Genomic DNA, 25,239 nt, shown 5'->3' with positions numbered 1-25,239 from the left:
GGGATCTTTGATTTTAAAGCCAAAGAAGCAACGAGTGATTTTTACACAAATACATAGAGAGACGTCTTAAGTCGTTGGCTCGCTTCATAATGTTTTCATAAAGATGGTAGCTTTTGAAAAGTTATCTAATATAGTATACCATTCAGTATAAAAGCTCCTTAGCTGCCTTTAATGAACACCATTTCCCATAAGCCAAGAGTCAGTTCAGACACATCTGTAACACGGTGCTCCTGCCCCCTGGAGATTAGGATCATATAAAACTTATCAGCGACAACAGCACTGATGTTTGGAAACAAACACAAAGCTGAAAAGGTGGTTCACAGTGACTTTAAGTGTTTTTGTTAACTGGACCTCGGGATGGGGCTTCACAGTTAGAGCGAGAAAATACAACGTGACTGGGAAAATAATTTAGTATATAGCCTACGTCTGGAACCTCAAGGAAACGGGGCTGATTTAAGTAAAGGCAACGTCTGTAGTACTCTTTGTTTAAAGTTTGTTTCAGTCTCTTGAAACCAACTGTTTTGTGGAGCTGATTCATCTTGAAACTCCAGGAACGTGATTCATTTCCTCGGGAAGGACAAATGAAAGAAACTCTGAATGATGGGCACGATGATACGACTTCAACTCTTCAACCACACTCATAAAAAAAAAGACTGCATATAAACTGGATATACATGGATATTCACAGGAAGCAGATGTTAAGATATGATCTGCGATGTTACAGTAGGCTCTGGTCCAGATTTCTTCTGTTCTCTACAGAAACATCCACTTTGTGTTAAACCCCCGTTGTTTCCTGCTTCCTCTCCGCTGACAGGACACTTCAGCTGTCGGTTACTTTCCATATACTGAATATATGTAAAAAGATCATTAAATAAAGTCGTTTGATAAATATTTCATGAGTCAAAACCTCAATAAAAAAAGAAAAGATGAAGACTGAGAGGTTTTTCAGTTTGAAATGTGAAGGTCCAAGGTTTCACTACATTGGTGAAATAATAATCACCTCTTATTTTGTCTGCAGGAATGAGCTCACAAGTGCTTTCTGAGTCACTGATGACCTCACACACACACAGATCAGTCCAGTCAATGTGTGTGTGCGGTGCTGAAGCAATTATGGTGCCGTGTTCCGGGAAAGGTTGATGCTCCCAGTAGGACGGGCCGGGAAGGCGAACGGGTCGATGGCGCCGTTCAGGGGAATTTTAGGAATCTGTGGAATAAGCAGTCGGAGAGGAGAGGCTGTGATTAGTTAATTAAAACCTTGAGCTGCTCCAGACCAGCCCCGTTTATCACTGTGGTCAAGTTAAAGCCACAACCCACACAGACATTCAATAAAAATGATGAATCAGCTTCATTTTTTCCTATCATCTAGTGTTTCAATCAATCAGACACAGTAAATCGGTGTCTGAAAATGTGCTGATTTATTGAAATTTTGCAGAAACTCCCAATAAACTAACACAATATGCAACGAACATCATATTGCAATTGTGACTTCAGTGTAAATGCTCATGTTAGTTTGTTATTCAAAAAATGCTGAAAAAAATGCTAAAAAAAAAAAAAAAACCTTTATCAAAAGAAAAAATTGCAGCCCCTATTTCACTTTTTACCCTCTACAACAGACCAATTTAAAATGCTTGGTTAACTTCAAGGTGCTATTTGAAAGTTTTTGCTAACATGGGAGTGTGCCTATGTTCCCACAGCCCTATGTTTCCTAAGCCCTATGTTCCCTCAGCCTTATGTTCCCTCATTTCTAAGTTTTTTTCTTTCCAAAATTAAGCCCAATGATCCCACATTTCCTTTATGAACAATTTGCATCAGATTTTATCCCCCATTTCTCCCAATCTGGTAGTCAATTACACCCAACCTATTAACCAGTAGCAGTTGACTACAGATGTAATGTAGCTTTTAGCTAAATCTGGGAACATAGGGCCCTGGGAACATAGGGCTGACCCCTTCCAACACCGCTACTCCAACATAGGGAGTGACGAACCCTTATACCGAAATTAAACTCACCTCCATGAGTTAGTGCAATTTAGACAACAAACTTCTACAGTAGTACAAATAGTGTTAGTAGTAGTAAACGAAGCATTATAAAGTTTGTACAGTAAGTACACCAGGAATTCCGGACAACAAAGAGAAACCTGGTTATTCATATCCCTGTTTACAAGATAAATGCCACTCTCCCGGTTTCTGACACTTGCAATCAATCCAAAAGTATGAACGGTTTGCCACCGCCATGTTTGTTTTGCTGATACGTCACTTGGCTGCGCCTATATAGTTACAGCTGTCAGAGACCGGGATAAGGCGTTTACATGCCACAGTATCAAATCTTCTTTAAGAGTTCTCCTGGTAGCAAAACTGGGTTTCTCAAAACTATCCTGGTTTCTGAAATCGGGATATGATGTTCACATGATGCACAAACACAAAAACGGGATACTCAAAAATCCGCTGACTTTATCCATACTGATCTTTTGTCTCGTAAATGCAACATGTCTGATCTTCTCCTCCTTGGGAGTTAAACTAATTAATCTCTCTCCTTCATTTTTCTTGTACAGTCTGTCTTTCGATCAAAGGACCAGATGTTTTCTAACAGCTGCTCATCTTTTGCACTCATGATTACATCCAGGGAGTTTCATTCTCATCCCAGCTATCAGTCCTTCAGTTGTGAAGTTAAAGGATAATTTCCATTTTTTACAACCTGGACCTTATTTCTAGCATAAAATAAGATCATTTTACTCACCCAGACAACTTTGGTGTCATTTGGAGTTGTTTTGACGAAATTAGCCCCAGTGGAGCGGCGCGTGTATCCGTATAATGCGAGAACACGGGGCACGCAATGCAGCCTCTAAATTACACATTATCCGCCGCAAAACTCGTTCATTTCGCCAATATTTAGTTATGATACACTAGTGCTATTCCCCTCCGAGCCCGTGTGGCATGTTATCAACATCCGGGGTCTCTAGGTTGACTACTAACCTCTTACCTGGATGATGTCATCTCCGACCGCTGCCCGGCACGGCTAACTTGCTACAGCTAATGCTATGGTTCGTTTCTGCGTGTTTCTGACTTGTCAGAACAAAATGAGCAGCTGGATGAAGTTCAGCTTCCACAGGCTTCCTCTCCGCAGCCTGGACTCACTAAAGCTCCGGCTAGTTGAGCTAAAAATGGACCTGAATGCCGAAGCAGAATGATTATTATCAGAATGAGCCGGGCAGCGGTCGGAGATGACATCATCCAGGTCAGAGGTCAGTAGGTCAACCTACAGACCCCAGATGTTGATAACATGCCACCACGGGCTCGGAGGGGAATAGCACTAGTGTATCATAACAAAATATTGGCGAAATGAACGAGTTTTGGGGCAGATAATGTGTCATTTAGAGGCTGCATTGCGTGCCCCGTGTTCTCGCATTATACGGATATACGCGGCTCTCCACTGGGGCTAATTTCATCAAAACAACTCCAAATGACACCAAAGTTGTCTGGGTGAGTAAAATGATCTTATTTTATGCTAGAAATAAGGTCCAGGTTGTAAAAAACGGAAATTATCCTTTAAGACAAGTCATTTTAGGACTGTTGAAGTAAAAAGTGTCAGTGTGTGTTTGCTGGATATACTGAGGTGGAGGAGAAGCTCTTCAAAACACGACAGGAACCACCCGGGGCCTTCACGATGTGTTTTCCAAGAGGAATCATAACCATCTGGACAAATAGCTGGGAAACACTCAGACCAGTGATCTTGAAATCTGAGCCAGACCTTCAGTTAATGAATACATTTTCAATTGTTTTTCTTCCCCCCCCACCCCCCTCTCTCTTTTCCTTTTCCTCACAATAAACCTGATTGTTTCTCACAGCAAAGCTCGATCATCTCACCTGAGCGTTGCCGTTCCAGCAGAAGAACGAAGACTGCAGCGACGACGACGAGTTCTCTGCGGGAAACTCCGACGGTCGAAACGTTCCCACGTCGGCGCCCACGTCTGTGCACATCGGCCCCTGGTTGATGACGCCCGGATGGGACAGGGCGAAGGTCGGAGCGTTTCTGGAGGCCCCGGCGCCATGTGCGCTGGGTCCCGTGGAGCACGCGGGCCCCAGGAGAGGCCCGTTGTGTCTGGTCAGAACGGGAGGAACGGCGTTCGGCATGTGACCTTCTCTGTTTTCATACATGCAGCTGCCAGATAATCGCTGTGTTTGCGGGTGGAACGGCTGAGCTGCTGAGTTCACGCTGCCTGGCGTGTGTGAGGAATGTGAAAGTGTGTGATGGTGAAAACTTTGTGGCAGCTGCTGTTGCTGTTGCTGTTGCTGTTGCTGTCGCTGTCCTTGTTGTTGTTGTTGTTGTTGCCGTTGCCACACTGGAGGGCCTCGAGGCTGTGGCCCCACGAAAGTCTGCTGTGAACCAGCGTGGTTTTGAGAATATTGCGCACTTTGGTTCATTAGCTCCAACCCAGATTGATGGCGGGTGTGAATATTGTCGCCGTTGTGTGTCGATGGAAGCCAAGGCTGATGTGTCACGCAGGATTGTGTTGAAAGCTCGTTACCACAGTGGTGACTGCCCCGGAGAGTCTTACGACACTGCGTGGGTGTTAGCGTGCTCGTCAACCTGTGAGAAACAACTTCAGCGGCACCTTTCAGCCCGGTCGGATTACCAACATCAACAAGAATATTTCCCAACTGAGCCTCGTCTCCAAATCCACTCCGGCTTGTTGTCGTTTCTGCTACTGGCTGCCACCGTGGCTCGCTAGTATTTGAAAACCCCGGATGCCCGGCTTGAGCGGATAAACTCCCAGAAACATGACGTCCAGTCTGATCTGAACTCTGGACCACAAACCCCCCGGTCTCTCTCCTCAGACACTCCTCCACATACGAGAACACATCATTAGCCAGGCTGCTGTTCAGCTCCCTCTCTACATCCTCCCTCTCTTTATTCATCCTGACCAGGGTGTGTTCCCAGTCCCTCAGCTCCATCTCCTCCACCTCCAGACCCTCTATCCCTCCGTCACTGAAATCCCCCAAAATCTGCTCCAAGGACTCGATCATGGCGTCTGATGTGAGGTCCATTGTTGTGACCGGGCTCTTCTGTGAAGTCTGCATCTGACCCGGCACACTGAGCAGAGCGTGGCTGTCCAGAAAAGCTTGCTCCAAGGCCGGCTGGAGTTGTTCACAATCGCCGGCGTCCTCCGTCTCGGAGAAGATGGGGAGCTGCGGGCCGGGCTTCTCCGACTGGGTGTAAATGGAGTGGTCCTGCCGGCTAAGGCATCCCAGGAGCGAGGCGGGGTCCAGGGGTTTCTCCGTCGTGGGCTCGGCGGGGCCCGGGGGGCCGGCGCCGGGGGGCCCGGGGAAGGAGAGAGAGACGTCGTACAGGACGCCTTCACCGGTGGCGAGGTTGAAGGGCAGCTGCTGCCTCCTCTGCCGCAAGTGTTCCTCACCTTCTTCATTTCTACCAAAAAACAGCAGAAATTCTTACAATTAAAAACAATTACTCCAAAAGTAACTCTAATTCTAACATAAAAAACTAGCACAATGTCTTGTAATAGAAAAAACTTGGCAAATTTAAGAAAACAAAGTTCATGGCTGCATTTTCTCACCAACAGTAAGATTTGCACTGCTTTAGCTAACAAGCTAATTAAGCTAACATTAGGTTGCTCACCTAGCATTGATTAAAAACATTTTGTCTGCCTAAAATGAGTCTTTAATGATGACTACATACATGCATACATCAGATAGCATCCAGGAAGGTTTTCACTAGATAATGGATGTGCTGGTTATAGACTACAACACATTACATGCCTGTTCACACACAAAGGTGGTTTTATGTGACTTATTTTGATTGAATTGTTGTTTTTTTACAGCTGTATCAGAGCGTACTGTTAATGCTAACACTGGGTTAGTTTATTTATGTTTTTACCTCTACTGTCTGCTTCACAATAAAAGCGTTCGCCTGGCAAAATATGGGCTGGCTTTTATTGTGAAGCAGCTCTCTAGGGGCATACAGTTTGTCTGGCTATACTGTAAACACACACACACACACACACACACACACACACACACACACACACACACACACGGTTGCTCATCATCTGCTGCTGTGTCTCTGACAAAGCAGTGTGTTTGCTGTTGCTGCTGTGAATTTGCCATTGCCGTGGTAACCCCAGGGTGTTATTGACAAAACAACCTGGCCTGAGATGTTAAATGAAGATAAAGACGGCAATGACGGTCGGACGCTTACGTGAGGGCTTTCTGGCGGGCGATGATGAAGTCCGGCCTCCCTCCCTTGAAGACGATCCTGGCCGAGGCCTGGACCCACAGCCAGTGTCCGGTTTTAGTCAACAGCCTGAAGAAGGAGAAGCCGCTGTCTCCGGTTTTAATCACTGAGGAGCGAGAGAGAGAGCAGGAGAAGATGAGACTGATGATAATAATACACAAGAGGCAAAAAAAACAAACAACTGAAGAAGATGCTGAGAGAGTAACTCACTCCTCAGGTGGTTGTCGGCGCAGTACATCATGTCGGCAGCGTGGATGAACTGATAACCAGACCCTGTTGTGACCAGCTCCACCTCGGTATAACCCAAAACCAGCTTCCCTCTGAAAAGACAAAAATACACAAAGGACAGATTGTTAGAGGAAGAAAAAAGTGGACTGGAGGAGGATAATATCAGTTTTTGAAAAAAGATGTATGTTAGAGAAACTTATTATGACATTACAAAAATACATTTCTGTTATATTAGGACTTTTTCCCCCACATAATTTCATGATCTATTCTCATCATATAACTTTTTTCCTTGAAATATTATATATTTTTTCGAAATACTTAACTTTTCTTGAAATATTATGACTTTATTCTCATAATATTAAAAAAAATCTTTTCTTGAAATATTAAGACTTTATCCCTATAATGTGACTATTCTTGTAATATTCTTTTTTTTTTCTCTTGGAATATTATGACTTTATTCTCATTTTTTTTCCCATAATGTGGTCCTAATATTCCATCATACATTTGATCTAATAAAATATAAATATTAAAGCAGAAGTAAGCGATATTTTTGTGTTAATATAAGTCTTAAATAGTTATATCTTCCGACAGCAATCACTTCTATAGAGTGTTTGGTCTGAAACACGGGTCTGTCAGTCACTCTGCTCTGCTCTGAGCCGAGGAGAAAACTTTTCTTGTATCCTACAAGTTTTATCCAATGAGGAGAGAGAACGGCATAAAGGGCTGTGTGTGCAGCCAAGGGATGCGCCTGAATGTGGTGACGTAGGGACGAGGACCAATAGATCCATGACGAGGGCGGGGGCTGCTAACTCCATCGGCTGACAAGAAGTTATGGTGCGTTCAAGGCAACCCGTAACTCGTGTTTTTCCGACCTGTGAAGTCGTACCAGTTCGATCTGGTGCGAGTTCACGGGTCAGAAGTTACGAGTGGCCGTTATAGTGACTTTCACAGGTAAAACAGGTCGGAAAAACACGAGTGGGTTGCCTGGAACGCTACAAAGTCGTAAGTCGTGACTTGAAGCTGTAATTTACGGTTTCAAAAGCCTGCCTGGAACGCAGCATTAGCCAAAACGACCGGATCGCTTACTTCTGCTTCAAAATCAAAATGGAATTGGAAGTTGCATTTTTCCTTTTTTTTATATTGGAAATAAAAGTCCTACCTGGTGTCTATGCCCACAGGAGCAAAGTCCAATCTGTGTTTGGTCTGGAAGATGAGGGTCTTGGTGCGGATCTCCATGACCGAAGGAGCCTGCACGGGCGTGGCGATGGCGAACAGAGCGAGCTGAGGAGGAGCCGCAGTCCCATCAGCCCCGGTGTTTCCCTGTAAATGCAGGTACTTCAGACGCCCGTTGAAGTTCAGAGCCTGGAGTGGAGCAGAGACAGTAAAGTTACAGGTCAGGTTTTTGGTTTTTTTGGTATGTATAATTACCACAAATACTAAAAAGTCTGCCTAAAGTGCAGTAATGTAATCTCTCAGTCGCTGCTAAAACTGCTGTGGACATAAGTGCGTCAATCACGTTACCAGGAATCCAGACGTGTTGTCCAGGAGGCAGCGCAGGCGACAGCAGAAGCTTCTTTCCAGGAAGGATGAGTTTTCTGGAGGGATGTACTGAGGCAGGAGGCTCTGAGAGCTGCTCAGAGATTTACCGCCAGTCTGCCCATCTGCAGACAGACAGCGTCCAACTTAAACCAAATCTAACACTGTCTGCAAGATTTCCTACACAGACACACAGACACTACATCATATAAAAAGGTCTAATCAAAGAGTAAAACTACCAACTACTGACATTTTTAACTGATTTCTGATTATTTTCTCAATAATAAAAATCATAATAATCAATAATTTATTTATATAGCATCTTTAATAGCACCAACCAGTTGCAAATCTACTGTATGCTACTAAACAATATACATAGAACACCAGTATAAATAAAAACAATTGAAAAAAGTAGAAACATACAATAAAATAATACAATAACAGCTAAAAAACTCGTATGTATAGTTTGTTCTTTATATTTTTATACTATATGTTGTTATTGTCGCTATGTGTAATGTAAAATGAAAAAAATTTTGGACACATGTGCAGACACACACGTAATCCTTATGCTCTATCTAGAGCTGGACTTCAATTTCTTCAACTCTACATACTGCCTAATGCTGCAACACATTATGTCAAAATGTCAAATGTTGAAAAAAAAAAAAAAAGTGAGAAATGTCATGTCAAAAAAAAAAAAAAATGTTATGTCAAATTGTTACATTTTGAAAATACTGGAAGAATGTTATGTCAAAAATGTAACATGCAGAAAAAATGAATATGTGAGTATTGGGGGCGGGACTAGATAAGCTTTTGCTTCTCCCGCTTTCCCTTTCGGTCATGTGTATTGTATTATTGGATTGAGATGATGTGTGATGATGATGACTAATTGACATGCCCGAAATGAACCAAATAAAAAAATAAAAAAATAAAAAAATAAATGCTGCTGTTGCACTGTCATTTCCCAGCTTGGGATCAATAAAGTATATCTATCTATCTATCTATCTATCTATCTATCTATCTATCTATCTAAAAGGACGATTAAAAAATAACATTAGAAGGTAGAGATTGATCAGTTTTATTGATGAGTGTTTACCCTCTGCTCTGACGTGTGTGTTGGTCTCACTGTGGTCGAAGGCGAAGTGCAGCTGACACTTGAACATCTCTCTGTCGTCCATGTGAACCAGATCAAACACGCTCTGGTGGACGACGTCCGACTGGCGACACAGAGAGGAAGAAGAGGAGGAGGAGGAGGAGTTTGTTGAACTTTTTCTAATAAACACAGTGAACACAGAAATGTCTTAACGCTGTGTTTAGCGTCAGAGTTTCACCTGATGGAAGCCCAGGAAGTCCTGGATGGTCGGGGACGTGTAGAAGACGGTGCCGTCTGTCGTAACGACCAGCACGAAGCCGTGAAGAGCCTGCAGACACACAGGAGGGCATAGGGAACACATGTACATGACTCCTACCAACACTGCTGCCCACACACTCCTCCTGTTTGTCCAGTTACTGCACCTGCAGCAGGAGATCTCCCTCTGAGAAGCTGACTCCGTCCAGAGACACCGACTGTCCGTTTCTGCCGTTTGCAGGGACGACGGGAGCGGACCTGGCATTTTTCTGGAGCGCCGCTGCAGCAAAGAAAAAGAAAAAGAAGCAAACTATTCAGTCAAGAGCCACTCATACACACAACACTGAGGTTCTGCACGGATTAACTAAGTATCAGTTCATCCAAATTACTAATAACATGTTTTGTTTTTGCAAAAACTGAGGTAAAAAACAAAAAACCACTGGATTTTTCCAGTCAACACATTACAAAAAGTGCCAATTTAAAACCTACAGTACCAACATCATACCAGCCATGAAAACCTACCCTGTGGCTACGTCTGGCATGTTAACAGTCATGTTTATTAATGTGGATCGTGCCTGAGAAATAAACAGATATAAAATGAGAGACCTGTCTGTACACGTTGCGGTGCTCCGGGAAACAAGAAACTCTTCTATTCATAGTGAACAAAGGCTCCGTCAGGTATCCAACACATGCATGTGCCCTTGCTCCGTCGCCACTAATGTTTCACTGGTTTATTTGTGGAACAGACTAAACACTGTGACATGAGAGCATGTGTTTCTTTACGCACAACAACATCTGCACGGTGGAAAAAGCCGGTGGTTTGTGCAGGAGAGAAACGTCCAGATTCAGAATCAGGTGCAAAATGAAGCGTTTAAATGTTGTATCTGCAGAAACGCCACAACCGGGAGCTGTGCAGACAGACAATCTCAGTTTTTTTCACTTTGTTCTAAAAAGACGTGATTTTTTTTTTAGCAAAATGTGGTGTAATCTAATCTGTGATCGTTGGCGTTCAGTCAGCAAAGCAATACCTCCTTTCCTTTCCCCTACAGTAATGACTCTGTGGCACGCCAACAAACTTCCCTCACCTCCCACCTCCTCCCTCACCCTTTTTTTTAAAACAAACCCACTGGATCTGCCTCTCGTCTCCACCCCGCAAACCCGAGGAATTTGCCCTGACGTCTCAGTCAAGAGCAGCTTTCGACAAACTCCGGCGACCGACTGAAATCCCAGAGTTTGTTATTATTTGATGAAACTGTGGCCAAACTCCGGAGGGGGGGGATCAGCGTGCTCAGATCGGTGTAAATACAGTACATCAGTGTGTCGTCGAGCGTTAAGCTCAGCACACACACACACAAACCGGACACGATGTGCAACATGCGAGGAAGACATGACAGACTAAACAGATGAGACACTTCTACCGAGGTCGACTTGTCTGTTTGATGAATGGTTGAACCTGAAGACGACCTCAGTCACAGTGAACGACACTCAAACAGCTAAATTTACTTTTACAGCTGACTGTTAACTGTATGCTGATGCTGTGTAGGCATAATGTTAACAATGTCCAACATCTTCCTGAGGCTGCATCTATTCATTATTTTCATCATTCATTTACTGTTTGTTTTCTATATCATGTCAGAAAATGTAAAGATAACATCCTCAAACAACCATGTTCAGTTTACTGTAATCTTTATATCTGAGAGGCTAGAAGCTGATTATTTTTCTATTAGTAGATCAATGGAGTAACTCTAATAACGTCTAGTTTTCTCTTGGTTAAAGAACATTTGTCTCTCTTGTTGAGAGGAAGCATCAGTTCCCTAAAAACCCGTTACACAAAGATAAGATCGCATGACACTCAATCCATCTTCAGCACACTGACACTAATTTCCAGAAAGCTCCAGAGAGGAGAAGATGGATGTTTTTTTTCTGCTTGTTTGAGATGGATGTTGAGTGTAAGAGGCGACGTGGCATCGACCATCTGTTGTCGGCTCCGAGGTGTGTGGTCTCTGCGAGGGGCCCCACGGGGTAGTCACAGTGCAAATACACTCAGAGTGCACTACAACACACATATACACACATTGTACATATACACATTATTATATACACTTTAAGATGACCTCAGTACAGTGCTGCAAAAAGACTCAAAAAAAGACATATTCTGATTTAAAGTAACAGGACTTTGTTACAAGCACAGGCTCTGCATTTAGAGTGATGCATACTAGTTTAAGTGTGCAAATATAATCTAGAAATAGTACATTAAAGGGATAGTTCACCCTAGAATGATATTTCGCTCATTATCTACTCACCCTCATGTTGACTAAGGGCTGGAAGAAGTTTCAGAGTCCACCGTCCCTTCTCTGAGTTACAGGGGGTCTTGGAGTAGCAGTGCATGTCCATATAACGGTTGCAAAGGGACACCAGAGCTCTTCGTAAAAAAACACACACCAAAAAACATCCAAATACCTCCATGATGCTCGTATGTAATGTCCGTCTTGTGCTGAAGCCCCAAATTGCGTAATTGTCCCGAAAAAAATTAAATAAGTCTATATTTTAAGCTTGTTTGTAGTCGAAGCTCCTCTTCCTGGTCTGTCCAAATCTCGCGTGATTTGCGCCGGCGTCAGTGCGGTTACTGCGAATCACGCGAGATTTGGACGGTCCAGGAAGAGGAGCTTCGAGAAGCTTCCGCTACAAACAAGCTTAAAATATAGACTTATTTAATTTTTTTCGGGACAATTACGCAATTTGGGGCTTCAGCACAAGACGGACATTACATACGAGCATCATGGAGGTATTTGGATGTTTTTTGGTGTGTGTTTTTTTACGAAGAGCTCTTTTACCCCCTGTAACTCAGAGAAGGGACGGTGGACTCTGAAACTTCTTCCAGCCCTTAGTCAACATGAGGGTGAGTAGATAATGAGCGAAATATCATTCTAGGGTGAACTATCCCTTTAAGTATCACAAGTACTCAATGCAGATGTGTCCAATCAACAATCTAAATTATTAAAAGATGCATTTTCATTATTATTTCTTGTAGGATTAAGTGGAGGCTGCTGGATTTACAATCATCTACTTTCATCTAGACTGATGTAAACAGCTGTTAATTGTAACATTTATGACCCGAGGACATGGACACTATCAAATTTGAAAGTCAGGAACTAAAATATAAAATCGAGACAAACTCCGTTCATGTCTGCTTTTGATTTTCAGCCTCTTAAAGAGACTTAAATGTGCGGAGATGAAGCAGCAGACGATGTGCTGCTGCGTCCAGGCCTCTCTCGGTATCTCTGCTGTGTTTATGACTCGGCGGCGCGCGCACAGATTTATCTCGCAGGAAAATGCAGCTGGAGGCCGGGAGTTAATGGCGGCCCTGACCTCGCCGCGACCTCCCTCACCCCTCGATGCAAACACAGGAAGCAGACGTGAACAATCAGCTCCACTGCCAAAACAAGACAAACCTGCCTCTGCCTCCCTCTGCCCCCGCCACCTGCCCCTTCACCCCTCCCCTTACTCTACCCCTCGGTGGCAGGCCAGGCGTCCTGAGCTGCTCAGACTCAGTTGCCGTGGTGACAAAAGTTCACCATGGTAACCCCCCCCACACCTGGTGATGGCGATGGCAGCAGCAGCAGCAGCATCACCTGGGACTCACTCAGAGCAGGAAGCAACACACAGGTTGTGCTGGGCGCTGACGGGTTTGTTGACACTGCTGCAGTTTGTGTGTGCACACATAAAGCCATTATTTAGAATAAACTATGTGAACTGATTGATGCATTCATGTAAACATCACTTTAATGTTGTGGTTGGTGAACACAGGGGTCAGTTCAATCACTTTGTGTGAATGAATGACATTTTTTATGCCATTTTTTATGAGATCATAGCACAACATTAAGTCATACAGGTGTTGCCTGTGGATTTGCAGGCAGCAGATGAGAGGAAGTCCATGTGGCACATCTTTATTTTATACGCTTCTTTCTTTTTTTTTATTTAGTTCACTGATTGTGATTAAGTTGTTTTTTTTTTAGTTTAGTTGAATAAGATATTCCCTGCCTTCAACTTTTTTTTGTCATTTTTTTTCTTCGAAACTAAATGTATATCCCTCATCCGCAAAACCTTCAATAAACCTTGCAAAAAAAAACAATTTTATGCTTTATGCTATTTTATTATTTCACTTCTTCAGCTATAGTTGTTAGAAAATGGGTGTCATAAGAGGTTTGGCCCAGTTGGGTGTTAGGGTTCTCATGCAGATACAGACAACCATCACTGAAACTAAAGAAAACGTATAGATAATTGGCATGTTTTTGAAGCTATAAAAGTTTTTTTATTTTTTTATTTAGGTATTTGCTTTGTCACGGACATCAGTGATTGTGTGTTTACTAGAAAGTGTGAGTTCAACTGAGTCTGTATGTTCAGATTCATCCAGTCCTCTGGATACATCCTTGTACCCAGATGTTCACCAGTTTAAAGGGATAGTTCAACATTTTGGCAAATTGGCCCATTGCCATAATCCCTATAGTCATAGCAGTAGGTTCGTTACTTTTATTTGTCGGTGCAAGCTATTTTTAGAACGGCAGAGCAGAGCCGCGAGCTGCTCAGAGCTACACTACGGATCATAATGAGACAGAGTTGTTTTCGAGGCAAATGCAGAGACTGGGAATAGGCCAAAATGTTGAACTATCCCTTTAACTACTCAGCACATTCATGCGCCACAGAGGATGAACTGGACAACGTCTCCCTGAACTTTTCTCCCCATGTCTGTTACAGGAATTAAAAACAGTGTTTGCAAAAGCCTTGTGGAAAAAGGAAGTAAAAGGAAGCGTCACATTTCAAAGCTATGATATCATTTGTCTGAATAAGAAATAAAGTCTTTGATATTCTTTTGTTTATCGCTCTCTCCAGGTGACACATAATGGCCGCCGCTGAAACTGTGTCATGTTTCGGAGTCAAACAAGAGATTTGTTTTCATCCCACACAACTTGAACCCAAACAAGGAACATCCCACAGCGCCAGCTCTTCCCTGTTTTTTGTTCCTGCTTCGTCACGTAAAATCTGAAATCAAAGCATCTGAACACGCTCCAATGATCAATAAGAAAAGAAAAGAAAAAAAGACATCAATGATCGCGTGAGGACCGTATCAAAGTCTGGTGTTATTCTTAAGGCTTTTGTCGGACATAAGGCCTCAACATCACTTCCACGATTCGGCCCTGAACAAACATCCTCCACAATCAGAGGAAGCTGCTGTGGGAGATTAGATGGAGAAGTCGCAGAGATTCAGGAGGCCACAGAGAGGTCTGTTCTCTGGAAACCACTCTCATCCTCTTATTGGTTTGTCCGTTAATGACTTCTATAATGGTCAAAGATCAATAAATACAAGAAAACATGGATAAAGTCAATTGTAGGTCATTGTAAGATGAGTGACGACGCAGGAATTTCAGAGCATTTCTCATTTTTAAAGCATAATAACCAGTTTTGTGCTGATACAAGAGCTTGTTGCTCCACTGAGGACGGACTGGAGGAGCTCAAAGACGAGAGTGAAGAACAAGTGAAGATGCTTCGTTGGGTTCACGGCTGCAGGCTCGGGTTATGTAACGTTAAATAAGACAACGGCGGTGTCGGTCTGGACGCACATCAAAGCGGAGAGGAGATAACGTGTTTGCGGCACGATGTGCGACAGCAGGTCTTCATCTGATTGGCCCTCAACCAGCTCGACTTCAACATTTTCACTCTCCTCGTTATCACGGACTCATCCTCCCCTCATCACCTCAGAGATCAGCTCGCTCTCTCGTTTTACGTTTCTTACACGTCTATTTTTTTTTTTATTGTTGGACAGTCTCGGCTCAGTCGTTGCCCGGTGAACCGAGCTGTGTGGGAAAATAAACAGCGGCAGAGTGTGAAGCTGCAGCGAGACGCCGTTCAAACGTCTCCATTCACAAACGCTCCTATCTCTCTGCACGGCCTCGTCAGGAGCCCTCATGTCGTGCGACTGTGCTTCAGAGCCTCTCTCCCTCCGCCCTCTGCAGCCCCCTTCTTCTCCATCAGCAGCAGCGATCGCAGAGATAGCACAGCCACAAAGAGAGAGGGAGAGGGAGAAAGAGAGAGAGAGAGAAAGGAAAGGCTTCGAGAAGTCTGGTGTAAAATCTGTGACCACAGCAGCAGCAGTTTGTTAAAAATGAACCAATATGGTATTGGTTTATTTCAGTAAAAGTGATTTGACTTAAGTCGACATATCTTTGTGAAGTCTGACCAGTAACCTGAGTGATGTCACAGCGAGGGCTTATCTCAGTTTGGGCTGCTGCCATGTTCACATCATATGGGATGGATGGTAGAGATGGGACAGACGCCCAGGTCAACGACCTGCAGTAACTTTTTTTTTTTTAGGTGGAAAAAAAAATAGTGCAGCAGCAGAAGAAAGAGAAGAAACTGTGTTTGCTCTGCAGATCCCAGGTCTGCGTTCTGCTTACATGTCAGATAATCGACGTGTCTGCAGAAAGAAATCATGAAGGAAGCTCCTTGGTAACTTAGGTCACCCCCATGTAGAGGCCTGATAATCAATCAATTCATTTCCTAGTGTATTTCCACAGTGTATAAATGCAGAGTTTGTCACATGAGGATTAAAACTGTGGTTGGTCAATAGAACAGGCTCCAGGTTTCAGGGTCTCTTGGATTTAGATGTTAATATAAATTTCAATTAACATCTGTCCCAGCGTTGCTGACTGACATTGAGATGTTTAACAGCCGTTATAATTAGAAAATCTGTATCTAATGCGTCACGACGCAGCTGGAAGGAGACGTTCAGAAGATGTTGGACTTGGACTGGATACTCAACTTATTGCAAAAACAAATGTGAGTGACTGAGACTTTTGCGGTGGCGTCTCCCAGGCTCTGGAACAATCTTCCCTTATTTATAAAGGCTGCTGAAAACATCCAGTAATTGAAGTCATTGCGAAAGAAAGACACACCTCTTCTCCTTGGCCTTTAACTCTTCAGTTGTGTTTGTGTATGGAACTGGAGCATGAATTAGGGATGTCACGATTATACATTTTCTTGGTGCGATTATTGTCAGATAAATAATCACAGTGTTACAATTATCACGATTACACTGCAAAAACTCAAAATCTTACCAAGAATATTTGTCTTATTTCTAGTCAAAACAAATCTCATTATACCTAAAATATGTATATTTATACATATACATACACATACATCGTTTATACATAAAAAAGTAGCTTGTTTTTAGACACTTTTTTACAGATTTTTCTACTTATTTCAAGTGGAAATTTGTTTGAAACATGTGAAAATTATCTAAAAGCAAGTTAATTTTTAGTGGAAAGAGATTCGTTTTGACTAGAAATGAGACATTTTGACAAGAAATAAGACAAATATTCTTGGAAAGATTTTGAGTTTTTGCAGTGTATTATGCATTTATCAATTTCACAACACTATGAATGTGTAAAATCAAAAAGAGTCTAAATATAATTACATTACTCATTGTTTACACTAAATATTTAATGTATCTATTGATATATGACCAATTATTAATCCCCCAGGGTAAGTGTTTGAAATAAATTGTCATCTATACCAAATGTTTACGTTTATTTTAATCGTTTTTTGTTTGACAGGCTAACATTTAATTTCCTACAATTCAGTGTTACGTTAGTTAAATGGACCAGTATCTAAGCATTTACCGTTATTTTGGTGCACCGATATGGTTCTGACATAGGCTAATCTTTTTCGGGAAGTGACGGTATTTAGGAATCTTTACGATAATTAATTGTGGCTTTTAATACCACGATTAAAGCAGATATCAGTGGAATGTTTTTGTTAATATAAGTCCTAAATAGTCCTATTTTCCGTCAGCAATCACTTACATGAAGTATTTCAGCCTAAACACGAGTCTCTCCGTCACTCTGCTCTGCTGTAACCCGAGGAGAAAATTTTCCTTGTGGGATACAAGTGTTATCCAATGAGGGGAGAGAACGGCATGAAGGGCTGTGTGTGCAGCCAAGGGATGCGCGTGAATGTGGTGACGTAGCACGAGGACCAATTGATGCCTGACAAGGGCGGGGGCTGCTAACTCATGGTGCGTTCAAGGAAACTCGTACTTTGTGTTTTTCCTTCCTGTGAAGTCATACCAGTTCGATCTGGTACGAGTTCACGGGTCGGAAGTTACGAGTGGCCGTTATAGGAAACTTTCACAGACAACAGGACGGTAAAAACACGAGCTACGGGTTACCTGGAACGCTACCAAGTCGTAGTTGTGACTTGAAGCTGTAACTTACGGTTTCAAAAGCCTGCCTTGAACACAGCATTAGCCGAAACGGCCGTGCCGATGATATCTGCTTTAATTGTGAAAACGAGTAATTGTGACATCCCTAGCTGAACTGTTTTAATTTGTTTAGATTGCATCGTCTGTTCAGGCATCAACAGCACTATGGTGTTTTTAAATGTCCTATACAAATAAATTTGACTTACTGACCTAAAATTGATAAAATTTCAACATCAGCCGTCGCCGGTGGTTGGTTAATTTCAGTCTCCTGACATCACAAACTAGTTTCAGTATCAATATTAATATGGCAAGGCAACGCAACTTCATAACATCATCCTCTGCTCTTAGACCCTCAGGGTGAGCAACAGAGGAGGGATGATGTCATCGACCAGCTGCACACCTACAGGAGACATTTAGGTTTATTTACATTGACTGTCAAGACTTTCTGATCTTTGCTGATCTAACAAAGTAAAGAGAGAAAGTTTCCCTTGTGGGCGTTCAGGGGTCACATTGTTCATATGTTCCACTGGTTGTTGTCCGAGGCTCAGTGTGTGTTTTTCCTCCTTCATCGACATCATTACTGATATGGATCAACAGCCACCATGACAACAAACAGTACATCCTCAGGCATACCATCACCGACAATTACATAACAGTATTGCACATACAGTATCCCATAACATAACACATACATACACTTTTCATAAATAACACATGCTAAAAGATCACCATAATAAAAGCACTATAAAAATGATTGCACAAACTTTGGCATCAAGCAACATTGTTAAAGGGATAGTTCAACATTTTGGCAAATTGGCCCATTGCCATAATCCCTATAGTTTTAGGAGTAGGTTCGTTACCTTTAATTGTCGGTGCAAGCTATTTTTAGAACGGCGAAGCAGAGCCGTGAGCTGCTCAGAGCTACGCTACGGAGGCTCATGGGATTTCTTGGTTTCCCTCATCAAACTCATCAAATACACAATCCAACAACTCCACAACGCTCTGGTGGACAAGTTGTGACCTGCACATTCACCACGCTATGAGATAATAACACAACGTTATGAGACAGCGTTGTTTTAGAGGTAAATTCATGAAAAACCGATGCACCTTCCCATCGGGAGCAGTTTTTCAGCAAGCAGTCTCTGTATTTGCCTCTAAAACAACTCTGTCTCGTACGTTCTGTTATTATCTCATAGCGTGGTGAATGTGCAGGTCACAACTTGTCCACGAGAGCGTTTTGGAGTTTATTGTGTATTTGATGAGTTTAATGAGGGAAACCTCTGGGCTTGCCTAAGAACAGTTTGTTCATAAATAAACTTCAAGGTGTGATAGTAACTTTTTCCCATCACCTTCATGGCCGTGCGCACCAGACGAACGAGTTTAGTTTTTAGTGTGTTTGCTTCTTTCCTCACAAAGAAAATCAACACAACTGTTTTCCCAGAGGTGCTCGGACTTTCAGCAAACAACGGCGGCTGCTCAGAGGCAGCGAGCGGCCCGAGCTCCACCGTTCAACTGTGTGTGTGTGTGTGTGTTTGTTTGATCAGCCTCAGAATAAGGACCTACTGTTCTCCAGGCTGCCTTGTCTCATGTTGCTCTGCCCTCAGCCTCCATCTGCCCCGGGGGCTCAGCTCTCCTGTTTCCCTCCCAGCAGGGACACGATTCATTACTCACAGTGTCGAGTTCCCGCTCCGACACTCAGAGCCACAGAAATGTCTGGAGCAGAGCTGCATGTTTGCACACTTGACTCACACTGTCCCACACATGCTGCTGCATATACTATCGCGCACTTTCAAAATTTTCCCACACATGTGACCTTTTAGTTACCACAGCTACGAGTGTGTAGGTGTGTGTTTGTGTGTGTTTTCATGAGACGTCACTGACCGTGGAAGTAACTCTGAACCTTGAGGTATCCCACACTGAGCCGCAGCACCGACAGCTTGTCCAGACGACCTCGGACGTCCTCGGAGAACGGCAGCAGGCCGGTCAGGCGGTCCAGCTCCATGTTCAGACGGTCCCGGTGCCGTTTGGACGGGTTGGTCTTCGCCGGTGGAGGCTTCGCACTAAAAAAAAAAAAAAACACACAAACAAGACATGGAAGTCAGGAAGAGGATTTATTAAAAAAAAAAAAAAGAAAAAAAACCACAACACACTCACTGTGCTTGACATCCTACAGAACACAGTGGAATTTCCATCTACAAGTTCAAGTGGGTGTTTGGGGTTCAAGGTGCATTTTTCACATCCTGTAAAGAGCGTCAGCGTGTGTGTGTGTGTGTGTGTGTGTGTGTGTGTGTGTGTGTGGGGGGGGGTTGCTCAGGAGACAGGGGTGTCTTACTGACACACTGACTGTTACTGTTCCTGAAAACGTAAGAGAAAGAAGAAAAAAATCCTGTGTTGAATCTCTAAGACACAATGTCCCCAATAAACCACATCAAACGAGGAGCTGAGACTCTGGCTCATACTTTTGTTATTACACGACTGGAAGAGTCAGCGGCGTAGCAGCACAAACACACAGGATGCAGCCTCGGCCGGGCCCCCTTCCTCTTTCTGATACATCCATCCTCACACTGCTCATGGTGGTGAACTTCAGAGGAAACACACAACCAACCAACCTGGAAATGTCATGGTTAAGCCATCATGGGAAGCTTTCACTACTTGAGGATTTCACAGCATCATACACTATTTCTGGGCGCCCACTCCTATGGATGGATGTTCACGTCAAAACCTTTTTCATGATGACTACACTAGAAACGACAACTTTCCAAGAAAGAACGCATTGGATGTACCAGCAATCGACAAAACATTTTATGTCACATTCAGTCTTGTGTCTTTATATCACAACCCTGTTCTTCATGGAAAAGTTTTTCAGAATAAAATGACTTCTAGTATAATATTCCTGCTGGATTTTCATATATTTTCATTTCCGATGCAGCATATGATCTGAGATTTAACTGAAGTCCATCAGTAGCTGCAAATTGGTTTCACTTTTTTTTACTGCTTATCTGATAGTGATGCATTTTGTTGCAGATGATAACAGTAAAGTAGTCATGTCTTATTCCATATGGGAAATGGAAATGGAAAAGTAGTAGTACAATAGTCCTGCTGTATTCTCATATATATTCATGTCTGATGCAGCAGATGATATGAAATGTAACTTAAGTCCTGCAGCAGCAAATTAGCTGACCTTTTTTTTTTTTTTACTGCTTGTCTGATATCAATGCATTTTGTTGCAGATGATAACAGCAAAGTAGCCATGCCTTATTTCACAGGGGAATATTATTTCTACCTCTAACCTTTGCCACTCTATTCTAAGCAGTAGGAGTATGAATGTCAAATGTAATCAGGCCTCCATGCTAACAGCAGCGACCCCCGACCCATTGCCCTTTGCTGTGTGTCATCTTCCCTCAGCTAACCTTCATCTTTCACTGTCTCTCCACAATAAAAGTCCTAAAAAGTAAAAGAAAATAGGAGCATAGGTGTCATCTTCTTATGCTCAAATGGTTTTCCACATGTGCTGGTCTGCCAGTCTGTAGCAACAACAATGAAAAAACTTTCAGCCTTAAGTTTAAAACACAAATCACAAGATTAGAAACGACAATAACTATTGAACATATTATAACATAACTGTGAGGACTGTGTGTCATGGCTTTCCATCAAACAATTGTGAAATCTCTCTCAAAACCACTGCTGTCAACATCATTGTGTTACTGAAGGAAACTTCAGAGGATCAGCAGAGTTATTAGGATTCATCCTCTGGGGGATTACTGTATAAACGTCTGTGTGTCATTTCATGTCAAAACCATCTGAGCGGCTGTTGAGATGTCGATGTTTCAGTCTGGACCAACGAGGAGATAGAAGATATCCGAAGTGGAACAAAACAAATCAGTCCAAATAAAGTCAAAAGTTACATCATTTACGCTTGAGACGGCATGTGTGTCTGTTGATCTTCCACTGGTACTACAAATTACCACAACAGTAATTCCTCTCCCCCAACGTGTCGGGACTTGTAAAGAAGGAGCCGAGAGCCGGCCCTCGCTGACAAAACACACAGATCCAAGACAAGAGAGGCATGGAGGGAGCGACACAGGCAGGAATGAAGGAGATTAAAGACGAGCAGAGAAGAAACAAAAGGATAAAAACTCGCAGCACCGGACCCACAAAAGTCAGCGGTTTCATTTTCAAAATGTAAGAAGTCGACTCTGGTTAGAACAAACACAGTTAAAGCAGTGTGTTTGGGAAAACAGTGACAGCAAAGATGCCTAAAGGTAGTAAACAGTTAAAGTTGGCGTATCCATGACAAATCCTGGAGATAAACAGTGTTTTACAAAGCTGCAGGAAACTGATCTGCAAAGTGCAAACTCTGTTGCTTACTGATCAATCAGTTTTAGCTTTTCAAGTGTGAATATCGTCTGTTTTCTTGTCTCCAATTAGGAAATAATGGATGAACAGAGCAAAAGAGAGAATCAATTAAGATTTTAAAAGTTGTTTTAAAGCTGAAAAGTCCCTAAAACATCATAATTTGATGCTATTCTTCACCTTACATGACATTATACAACTGAATATTTTTGGACTGTTGTGTGGGGATGCCACTGTGGGAAAATTTAGGGTAAAATAATTCAGATTTATTCATACACTGGGGCAGCTGTGGCCCAGGATGTAGTGTGGGTGGGTGCACTAATCTGAAGGTTGGTGGTTCCTTCAGCTTTCACTCATCAAACATTTGGACAAAGTCATGCTGGGAAACCTTTGCTACATCTCTAGAACTGAGTCAAACCTCCCCCTTATTGATCGTCACCTTCACTGTGGTATATAAGCAAAGTTTGACTTGGCTCTGGAGCCAGAAGTGTCTCAGCTGAGTCAGGTTACCTGTGCAGATTCATTGTGTGAAGTGGAAACGTGGCAACGCTACTCTTTCACACAGTGCCAAGAGGGTGACATGTGGTGGTGGGAGACACGAAGAGCGAGACTTGATGAGTTCATGTGTGAAAGTGTGGCCTAAAGCAGCTTATTGTTGTGGTGCTGAACACTAAAAGATGCAACCCAGCTTCAACACAGTGGATCTGCAGCATCAGTCACATCCCCACTGACTAAACTAGACAACATGGGGAGGCTGCAGAGGCTGCTGCACCATCCTCATGACTCCATTCAGCCATTAGATCTATGGACCAGGTGATGAGTCTGGAAAAGTGCATGTGAAAAAGTTTAATCTGCAGCTAATTTGTTTAAAATGCAAAAACTAACCCTAAAGTAAAAGGCTAATAATTGCATTTTATAGCCTAACATTGAATTCCTGAACTGTTTTATCTGATTTAGCTAAAATTATTTTCCTTTTCCGACCATTTTCTCACTATATTCAACAACATTTTTAAAATATATATTCCATTAATAATCTGAATCTGTAAAATAAACCTTACAATTAAAGTGATGTGACGCACTTTATTAAATGCATTTTTAAACTGACTCTGCACAGCCACCAGTCGCCTTAACCCCGCCCCCGCAGCTCCGGCCTGTTGTTAGGCTACAATGTACACCATGTCTTTGTCCTGCAGAAGGAAAAATATTAATTACAATAATAATAATAATAAAAAAAAACTCTTTAAAACATTTCCACTCACTTTTTCTGAACGGGCCTCCTCCTACTCTTCACCGCGTACACTCCACCGTTTCCCTGCATGATGGCGCTGAGGTTTTAGGACAAACTTTCCTCTTTCTTCCCTCTCACTTCTCAACAAAAACAAAAACTTTAAAAACCAAAGAGTTCGGGATTTCTTTCTTTTAAAAAACCTCCGGACAAGACACGCCCCACGAGTTTTCTCCCTCTTCTTTCTCCCTGTCTCTTCCAGGTTTCTTTCAGAGGTTGTACAGTTGTTTCAGCAGTTCCCTGTGGGTCCAGGCGACAGGTAATAGTCCAGGTGTGTGAGCTGCAGGTGAAGGTGAAGCAGCATTTTGCAGCTCGTGAGTCAGTCGCGTTGTCCTGAAGTGAAGGAAACTTTTTTTTTTCCGCGAGGGAAGTCGTGCAGCTCTCACACACACACCGCAGCCAGTCAGCCAGTCAGCCCCCTCCCTCTGTCCGCTCCTTCAGCCAATCAGCGCCTCCGTGACATCACCGCTTCCGTCTCACGCTCTGTGATTGGTCCAAAACATTCGCCTTTGTTTATCTTCCTCGTTCTCTTCTATAAAACTACTAGTGACTAGTGACACGCGCGCTGCAGGTGAGGATCTCTCGCGCAGATTTTAATTTAGAGGAAAAACTGCATATTAGTGTTGCGTCTTTTTTTTTTTTTTAATTATTATTTCTCGTTGTGTCTGTAAACTTTGACATGAAGCGGTCATGGCTTCAACCTTCACCCACCTGGGGGGGGGAAAAAAAGGAAAGAAAAATGTTACGCAACCCTGCATCGCCATCTAGTGGCGGCAGCAGTTATCGCAGGTTGGGACGAATAAACAGTGATGGAGGAAGCAAGTAGTGATTGATTTCACAGAATACTTTTTGAATAGCCTACGTAAACTACTAGTCAAAAGGTTGAACCCTTTTCTTTATCTTTATGCATTTCTACATTGTAAATTAAAACTGAAGACATCAAAACTATGAAGGAACACATGTGGAATGTAGAAAACACGTGAAAGTAGGATATGTTTTAGATTTTAGATTTTTCTAAGTAGCGACCTTTTGATTTGATGACAGCTTTGCACACTCTTAATTCTGTCCTCAGCTTCATGAGGTCGTCAAATAGATAGATAGATAGATAGATAGATAGATAGATAGATAGATAGATAGATAGATAGATAGATAGATAGATAGATTGATAGATTGATAGATTGATTGATTGTCTTTTATTGTCATTCAATTCAAAATAACCTGAATAAATAGGCCTAGATAAATCTAAAAGTAGAGATACTGAAAGGAAAGTGCTAAGTGCAGAATAAAAACATAGGTTGAAATATTGGTAGGTACAAATAAAATAGAAAATATTGCACAGGAGACAAAACCAGGACAGGATCAAAGGCCGGGAATAAAGGAGAGACCGGGAGTTCAGCAGTCCGATCTTGTTGGAAAAGAAGCTATTGCAGAATCTGGTGGTTGTGCACCTGATGCTGCGGTAGCTACTTCCTGCCAGAGCTGTTGGCTTTTTTGCCTTCACTCTGCGGTCCAACTCATCCCAAACCATAATTCCATGTGTTCCTTCATAGTTTTGATATCTTGAATCTACAATGTAGAAAGTCATTAAAACCATTGAATGGGAAGGTGTGTCCAAACCTTTGACAGGTAGCCTGTGTGTGTGTGTGTGTGTGTGTGTGTGTGTGTGTGTGTGTGTGTGTGTGTGTGTGTGTGTGTGTGTGTGTGTGTTTTGTTTTTTTTGTAATACTAGTATGTTAAAAGAGAAGTCCTGCAACTTTGGCGTGCCATAATTTTTAAATGTAAAGTTGACACAAAACAAACTGTAAGACGAAAACCATGGTTGATGAGAGCAGAAATGTTGTTGTTGTTATTGTTGTTGTTGTTGTTGTTGTTGTGAAAATGGGCGAGCTCGTGAAGATGCGAATTTACACAAAATGGTCACGAGTCAAAACGAGCGTCAAATCGCGTATCTCGCGTTTGGTCGCGCGTCAGAACTCGAGCGAAAAAAA

General features: G+C 42.6%; 1 protein-coding gene across 2 annotated transcripts; it reads right to left on the bottom strand.

The window, feature by feature from the left end:
- Positions 1 to 314: 314 nt before the first annotated feature.
- LOC146977158 (uncharacterized) lies at positions 315 to 23,637 on the bottom strand. 2 transcript variants are annotated; one of them, XM_085793137.1, is made up of 12 exons: positions 23,226 to 23,637; positions 19,495 to 19,673; positions 9,524 to 9,636; positions 9,340 to 9,429; positions 9,105 to 9,225; positions 7,997 to 8,136; positions 7,635 to 7,837; positions 6,458 to 6,567; positions 6,212 to 6,353; positions 4,339 to 5,422; positions 3,862 to 4,287; positions 315 to 1,204 (listed from the first exon to the last, which is right to left on the bottom strand). In XM_085793137.1, the coding sequence occupies exons 1-12, from the start codon at positions 23,282 to 23,284 to the stop codon at positions 1,109 to 1,111; spliced, it is 2,763 nt and encodes a 920-aa protein (XP_085649263.1). In that variant the 5' UTR covers positions 23,285 to 23,637; the 3' UTR covers positions 315 to 1,108. The 2 variants fall into 2 exon arrangements, with proteins under 2 accessions (XP_085649263.1, XP_085649262.1); XM_085793136.1 differs by having other exon boundaries at positions 3,862 to 5,422.
- Positions 23,638 to 25,239: the final 1,602 nt, after the last annotated feature.

The sequence above is a fragment of the Trachurus japonicus genome, chromosome 12 (assembly GCF_045865225.1).
Source record: "Trachurus japonicus isolate A0001 chromosome 12, Traja_1.0".
In the NCBI taxonomy this organism is placed as follows: domain Eukaryota; kingdom Metazoa; phylum Chordata; class Actinopteri; order Carangiformes; family Carangidae; genus Trachurus; species Trachurus japonicus.
The sequence above is the reverse complement of the archived record's forward strand: the minus strand, read 5'-3'. Positions and strand labels throughout refer to the sequence as shown.